This window comes from Bombina bombina, chromosome 5 (genome assembly GCF_027579735.1).
Source record: "Bombina bombina isolate aBomBom1 chromosome 5, aBomBom1.pri, whole genome shotgun sequence".
NCBI lineage: Eukaryota > Metazoa > Chordata > Amphibia > Anura > Bombinatoridae > Bombina > Bombina bombina.
The window spans coordinates 119,603,069-119,610,611 of record NC_069503.1 but is presented as its reverse complement, the minus strand read 5'-3'; the positions used below and the strand labels follow the sequence as shown (position 1 = coordinate 119,610,611).

The following is a 7,543-nucleotide window of genomic DNA, read 5'->3' as shown; positions in this document are numbered from 1 at the left end:
GAGATTAGCTTTTTTTAAGACTTATTTGTGTATATGAATTAGCTGATTTTGTGTTTTGAAGCCACAACCTAATAAAATGGGTTGAGCTTGTAGGTATAATCAAATCTCATTACTTTATCACATTATGTACACACACTTGCTTCTTTATCTTATATCTGTCCATAAACCAGTCACCAATACTTATAGAGAACAATAGAAAATTAACATTTTATTACCTTATCTCTTCTATAACCCACTGGGAGTGAAATTACTTCTACTGGCTGTGTTAACACAGCTTGGCCTTAAGGCCAAAAACTTTCAGGATGGGTGGAGATACCACAGGCTAAATAAATTATTTCAAATTCCAATATAAGGGTAAAGGAAATACTTGTAAACAATTTAATAAACTCCAGCAGATAAAGTGGATAATTGGGAACAAATTAAAGGGGCGAACATTTTTTTTTAAAAACTGTCCCTTTAAGTCACAATAGTTAGGAAGGGTCTAAAAGAGGCATAGGTTCCCTGATCTAAGAAGAAAATTTGATTTTGTTCAATATTGACTTTATTTTTTTTCTTTCTTGATTCAGCTACAGACCATTTTAAAAATGTTTTTTACTTTTATTATCAAATGTACTTTTTATTCTGTTGTTATTCTTTGTTCATGAGATATCTAGATAGACAACATGCACATTTCTGGGGCACTACATGACAGGATATAGTGCTGCCATCTAGTGCGCTTACTAATGTATAACAATCCAGCTAAATTTTTATTTTCTATCTGAATCATGGGAAAAAAAATTGAGTTTCAAGTCCCTTTAATTCCCGGGCAGAGATAAAAAATAGTGTATTAAATTAGGATTCTCTTCTTGATATTTACATTTATTCATTCAATCTGTATTCCATTTTACAATCGAATCAGGAGTTAAATAATCTTTATATATTATTCTCATCTGTAACTCCCTAAAATAAGTCTCTAAGGTGTATTGGTCCACTTTTAAGACTTTTAAAAATGGTTTAGATACATTTCTGGCTAGAAACAGAATTCAGGGATATGATTGCTGGTGTTAACTGGATCATCTTTTTAACTGGATTAATTTAAGGTCAACTGGAACTTTAAATGAAGATAAATTAGGTTGAACTTACTGGACTTTTTTTTCCAACCTGATCTACTATGTTGCTATGTCTTAAACTATGTTTTTATACATAATATTATGAAAAAAATCCTTCAGAGATGCCATTAAAAAACCCCCCATAAGCAGCAGATACACCTGACAAAAATTCCCTTTCCATTTTATAATTTGAAAACTGTTCTGTTTTTAATCACCATCATCTATACAGAACCCATTTCAGACCTGCTAGATTATAGCAATAAATATTGGGTAGACTCAATCCTCCCCGTTCAGCAGATCTGTTTAATGTCACTAAACTAATGTGTGCCCTTTTTCCATGCCAGAGAAAGGACCTAAACATTTTATTAGTCCTCATCATATTATATGTTTTTGACAACAGGAGAGGTAACATACAGTATTTAATGGGTAGAACAATTTCAAGAGTATCATCATTTTAATAAGGTGGACTCTTCCAAGCAATGATAGGGGAAGGTACACCCATCTATCTAGATTTTCTCAACTTGATCAATGATTTTTATTATATTTAATCTATACCATAAATAAGGGTTTGTGGAAATGCTTATACCTAGATATGGTAAGTGATTATTAACCTCAAGAAATGGACGTTTATACTGATTTTGAGTATAATCTTTATCTAAACAAAGTATTTCCGAATTGTTTTCATGAGATGTGAATTTTGACCTCTTATGAGATCTTATTTTTGCATAAAGTTGTTACACATTATGCATCTGTAAGAGGATTCTCACTCTTGTGAGTGTTTTGATGCTTTAGGAAAGCTGGCTTTTTTGTAAATCCTTTTCCACATTCTGTACATGTGAAAGCCTTTTCCCCTGTATGAATCATTTCGTGCCGTCGGAGTTTTGATTTGTCTATAAAGCTTAGCCCACATTCTGTACACGTAAATGGTTTCTCTCCTGTGTGAATTTTTTTGTGTCTTCGTAGAGCTGTCTTAAATGAAAAACTGTCCCCACATTCAGTACAAGTGAATGGCCTCTCCTTTGTGTGGATGATTTTATGATATCCAAGATGACTCTTTAATTTGAAGCATTTTCCACACTCTTCACATGCAAATGGGCTCTCCCCTGTATGAATCCGTTGGTGTCTTAAGAGACATGACCTTTCTCTAAAGCTTTTATCACATTCTGTACATGTAAATGGTTTCTCTCCTGTGTGGATCTTTGTATGAGATATGAGACTATACTTGCTTACAAAACCTTGCCCGCACTCGCTACATTTGAAATCTCTCTCTTCTGTATGATGAATCTTTTGGTGTTTTTGTAGATTTGACTTGTATCTAAATTGTTTCTCGCAATCAGTACAAGCAAATGGTTTCTCTCCTGTATGGAGCCTTTCATGAGATATGAGGTGACTCTTCCTTGCAAAACGTTTACCACATTCTGTACAAGTGAAAGGCTTCTCTCCAGTGTGAATCATTTGGTGCTTTAAAACACCTGCCTTCTGCCTAAAGCTTTTTCCACACTCAGTACATTTGAAGTGTTTCTCTCCTGTGTGAATCTTTTGGTGTTCTATTTGAGCTCCCCTTTCGCTAAAGCATTTTCCACACTCTGTACATGTGAATGGTTTCTCCCCAGTGTGGACTCTTTTATGAGCCGTGAGCACATTCTCCCGTGAAAAACATTTGCCGCACTCCCTACATTTAAAAGGCTTCTCGCCTGTATGAACTCTTTGGTGCAATAAGACACCTGATTTTCGTGTAAAGCTTTTTCCACACTCTGTACAAGTAAAAGATTCCTTCCCTTTCTCCTTCATTTGCTGTGATTTGAGATTTTCCATTTGTTACAATTATTTTGTTCACTCAGTAAATATAAATAGTTTATCTTCTGTAGGAGTCGTTTCTTACTCTCTGCACAAACTGTCTGTCATCCAAGATATGTTAATTAACCTGTTACTACTGTTACGTTCAGTACTTTTGTATTATGTGGTTTCAGGTTTATTCTCGCTGTTCTCTGGGGTTTTGTTTAATATTCCAGTGATTTTCTACAAAGAAGAAATAAAAAAAAGAGAAAATGGCTGTTACTAATGGTGGAATTTGCCAGGGGCCATATTATAACATTAAAAGGACAGTTTACCCTAACATTTTCTCCCCTTTAATTTGTTCCCAATGATTAATTTTACCTGCTGAAGTGTATTGAATGGTTTACCTTTTTATCAGCAAATTAAATAACAGAATTTGCCTCTGGTAGCCCTTCCTATATTAACAGTTTTATACTTAAGTATAGGCTATAAAACAGATGTGTAAACACAGGCAGCCGAAGAAATAACACTCCCAGTGAGTATCTCCCAGGTGAGCTAAGTAATAAAATGTTAATAACTGTTCTCTCTAAGTATTGTGATTTGGTTTGCAAACAGAGATAAGCATTTGTGTGTAGAAAAAGTCATAACATAAAGAGATCTGCAGGCTCAACCTAGTTTAAAGGGTTGTGGTGTCAAAGAACAAAACCAGCTATTTTATAAACAAACTTAAACCTAAAGAAGCAATTTCTCATATGTTTTGTACTCTGCTGCTGGTATAACAAGACATTGGAAACACATTAAGGGAAAAACTATTTTACAGTATACTGCCCCTTTAGGTAATGGATGTTTCGCTGGTGCCTTCTTTGGGATTATAAACAGATCCTAAAACATAATGAACTAGTTCCAATTTTATATAAGATGTTAAATCTTATCACGTGTGCTATTGAGATATTGGGGCATATTTATCAATGTGCGAGCGGACATGATACAAAGTAGCGTATCATGTCCGCCGCACATCGATAAATGCAGACAGCATTTATCATTGCACCAGCAGTTCTTGTGAACTGCTGGTGCAATGTTGCCCCCTGCAGATATGCGGCCAATTAGCCACTAGCAGGGGGTGTCAATCAACCCGATCGTATTCGATCGGGTTGATTTCTGTCCGCCGCCTCAGAGCAGACGGACAAGTTATGGAGCAGCAGTCTTTAGAAGACTTTAGAAGGCTCGCCGGAAACAAGGGGCATCAAGCTACATACGGAGCTTGATAAATATGCCCCATTAACCCCTTAATGACCGGACCATTTTTCAATTTTCTTACCCTTAATGACAATGGCTATTTTTACATTTCTGCAGTGTTTGCGTTTAGCTGTAATTTTCCTCTTACTCGTTTACTGTACCCACACATATTATATACCGTTTTTCTCGTCATTAAATGGACTTTCTAAAGATACCATTATTTTCATCATATCTTATAATTTACTAAAAAAAAAAATGATAAAATATGAGGGAAAAAAATTGAAAAAAACACACTTTTTCTAACTTTGACCCCCAAAATATGTTACATATCTACAACCACCAAAAAACACCCATGCTAAATAGCTTATAAATTTTGTCCTGAGTTTAGAAATACCCAATGTTTACATGTTCTTTGCTTTTTTTGCAATTTATGGGGCAATAAATACAAGTAGCACTTTGCTATTTCCAAACCACTTTTTTTCAAAATTAGCGCTAGTTACTTTGGAACCCTGATATCTGTCAGGAATACCTGAATATCCCTTGACATGTATATATTTTGTTTTAGAAGACAACCCAAAGTATTGATCTAGGCCCATTTTGGTATATTTCATGCCACCATTTCACCGCCAAATGCGATAAAAAAAAAAAAAAGTTCACTTTTTCACAAATTTTGTCACAAACTTTAGGTTTCCCACTGAAATTATTTACAAACAGCTTCTGCAATTATGGCACAAATGGTTGTAAATGCTTCTCTAGGATCCCCTTTTTCAGAAATAACAGACTTATATGGCTTTGTGGTTGCTTTTTGGTAATTAGAAGGCCCCTAAATGCCGCTGCGCACCACACATGTTTTATGCCCAGGAGTGAAGGGGTTAATTAGGGAGCTTGTAGGGAGCTTGTAGGGTTAATTTTAGCTTTAGTGTAGTGTAGTAGACAACCCCAAGTATTGATCTAGGCCCATTTTGGTATATTTTATGCCACCATTTCACCGCCAAATGCGAGCAAATAAAAAAAAAAACTTTACATTTTTCACAATTTTAGGTTTCTCACTGAAATTATTTACAAACAGCTTGTGCTATTATGGCAGAAATTGTTGTAAAAGCTTCTCTGGGATCCCCTTTGTTCAGAAATAGACTTATATGGCTTTGGCGTTGCTTTTTGGTAATTAGAAGGCCGCTAAATGCTGCTGCGCACCACACGTGAATTATGCCCAGCAGTGAAGGGGTTAAATTAGGTAGCTTGTAGGGAGCTTGCAGGGTTAATTTTAGAGATCAGCCTCCCACCTGACACATCCCACCCCCTGATCCCTCCCAAACAGCTCTCTTCCCTCCCCCACCCCACAATTGTTACCGCCATCTTAAGTACTGGCAGAAAGTCTGCCAGTACTAAATAAAAGAGTTTTTTTTTTTTTTTTTTAAATAAAAATTATAAAATATTTTAGTTGTGATGGACCCCTGCCTTAGCACCAACCTCCCTGATCCCCCCTCCTGCTCTCTAACCCTCTCCCCTACCTAATTACCGCCATCTTGGGTACTGGCAGCTGTCTGCCAGTACCCAGTTTGGCCCCACAAACCAAACTATTTTAATTTTATTTATAACTTTTATTTGTATGTTTAATTATTTCTGTAGTGTAGCAGCCCCCCCACAATACCCCCACCCCCTCCCCCTCCCAGATCCTTTTAAATGTAAAAAAAAAAAAATAACTTTTTTTCCCCTTCCTTTTTCATTGGTGTCAGTGTGGCTAATGCGCGCATGTGCACGTGCACACGCGCGCCCATGTGCACGTGCACACGCGCGCCCACGTGCACACGCGCACGTGCGCGCGCACACGCTCCCTCCTCCCACCGGACAAAGGCACCATCGGCACCATCACTACCGGTGCAGAGAGGGCCACAGAGTGGCTCTCTCTGTATCGGAGGCTTATAAAGGGGTATTGCAGGATGCCTCCATATCGAGGCATCACTGCAATACCCTCAGAGCTGCTGGAAGCGATTGTGATCACTTCCAGCACTCTTTTAGACAACTGACGTACCAGGTACGTCTATTGTCATTAACAGTTAGTTTTTGCATGACGTACCTGGTACATCAGTTGTCATTAAGGGGTTAAAGGGACATTTAACCCAAAATTTAAAAACTTTCCAGTGTACTTCTATTATCTAATTTGCTTATTTCTCTTGGTATCCTTTGATGAAAAGCATATCTAGATAGACTCAGGAGTTTGGAGCTAGCTGCTGATTGGCGACTGAGCTTGTATTCCCATTTTCATTGACTTACAAATATGTTCAGCTAGCTCCCAGGAGTGCATTGCATAAAAGGTACCAAGAAAATGCAGCACATTTAAACGAAGTAAACTGGAAAGTTGTATAAAAAATGTATAATCTATCTGAATCATGAAAGAAAAATGTTGCGTTTCCAGTGGTGGAATATGGATGTTGATTGGTCGGGAGTGTCATGCACATGTTAATGAGACTTCTGGTGCTGCTGATCTACATATTATACAAGATATCATTCTGAAGATAATTGGGGCATGAAGTGGTTCACTTGATTATGTTTAGAATTTAAGGGGGATATTACAGTAGCTGAATCTGATGATTACTGTTGTGATTGTTCTTGTTTTTGCTATTGTCTGTCTAGTGTTGCATTAAAGGGACATTAAACTTCCGGGCACAACTACTCTAGAATGGTCACTACTCACTATGTTATGGTATCTCATCATATTCCTGCAGCTCTTTTCAAATCCATTCTCCTTGTTTAATAGCTTTTGAAGCTCAACCTCTTTGTACTGGGGGATGCCATCTTGTATTCTAACAGCCTGTGACATAAGCTGTGCACACTCACAGATCAGTAATACAGCTGTATAAAGTGCTTCAGGTCAGTATGCATGATACAAATCAGGGGCTGTACATTTTTGCTGTGGCTGCTGTCAGGGTTTCACCCTGCATTGCCATGTGCTGCTGGCAGCCATTTTACTCACCTCTCTTACTGAATCTGGTACAGAGTGTGTAATGCTGCTCTCTTACCTGCACGCCCTCTTATGGCCAGACTGGTGGACATCATCAGTGTGAGACAGGTTGCAGTCTCAGAATTGTGATGTCATCACTTATTATTTAAAGGGCCTCTGTTCAGTATGTGTTTGCCCTTGTGTTGTCTCAGCCCTTGTGTTGTCTCAAATCTGTTTGTGAGTTCCTGTGTTCCAGTTCCTGTGTATTACGTGGCTTGTCTGACGTCGCTTCTGGTTCCTGATCCCTGGCTTGTTCCTGACTCTGCTGTATTCCTAGTTTCTGATCCCTGCTCGTCTGACTATTCGCTTTGGCTTCTGACTCAGCTTGTCTGACTACCATCTCTGGCTTTGACTTCTGGCTTGTCATTTAGCTTATGGACTTTTTATTATTTTTTGTTATTAATAAAGGTGTGATTATTTTTGTACTTCACGTCTCAGTCTG

The 7,543-nt window shown here is 37.7% G+C and overlaps 1 protein-coding gene across 1 annotated transcript; it reads right to left on the bottom strand.

The window, feature by feature from the left end:
- Positions 1 to 1,829: 1,829 nt before the first annotated feature.
- Positions 1,830 to 2,903, bottom strand: LOC128661378 (gastrula zinc finger protein XlCGF8.2DB-like). Its single transcript, XM_053715640.1, has one exon. The coding sequence runs from the start codon at positions 2,901 to 2,903 to the stop codon at positions 1,830 to 1,832; it is 1,074 nt and encodes a 357-aa protein (XP_053571615.1).
- Positions 2,904 to 7,543: the final 4,640 nt, after the last annotated feature.

What these genes read in the sequence shown, in the direction of transcription:
- LOC128661378 (XM_053715640.1), bottom strand. Translation starts at nt 2,903, where the DNA reads ATGGAAAATCTCAAATCACAGCAAATGAAGGAGAAAGGGAAGGAATCT.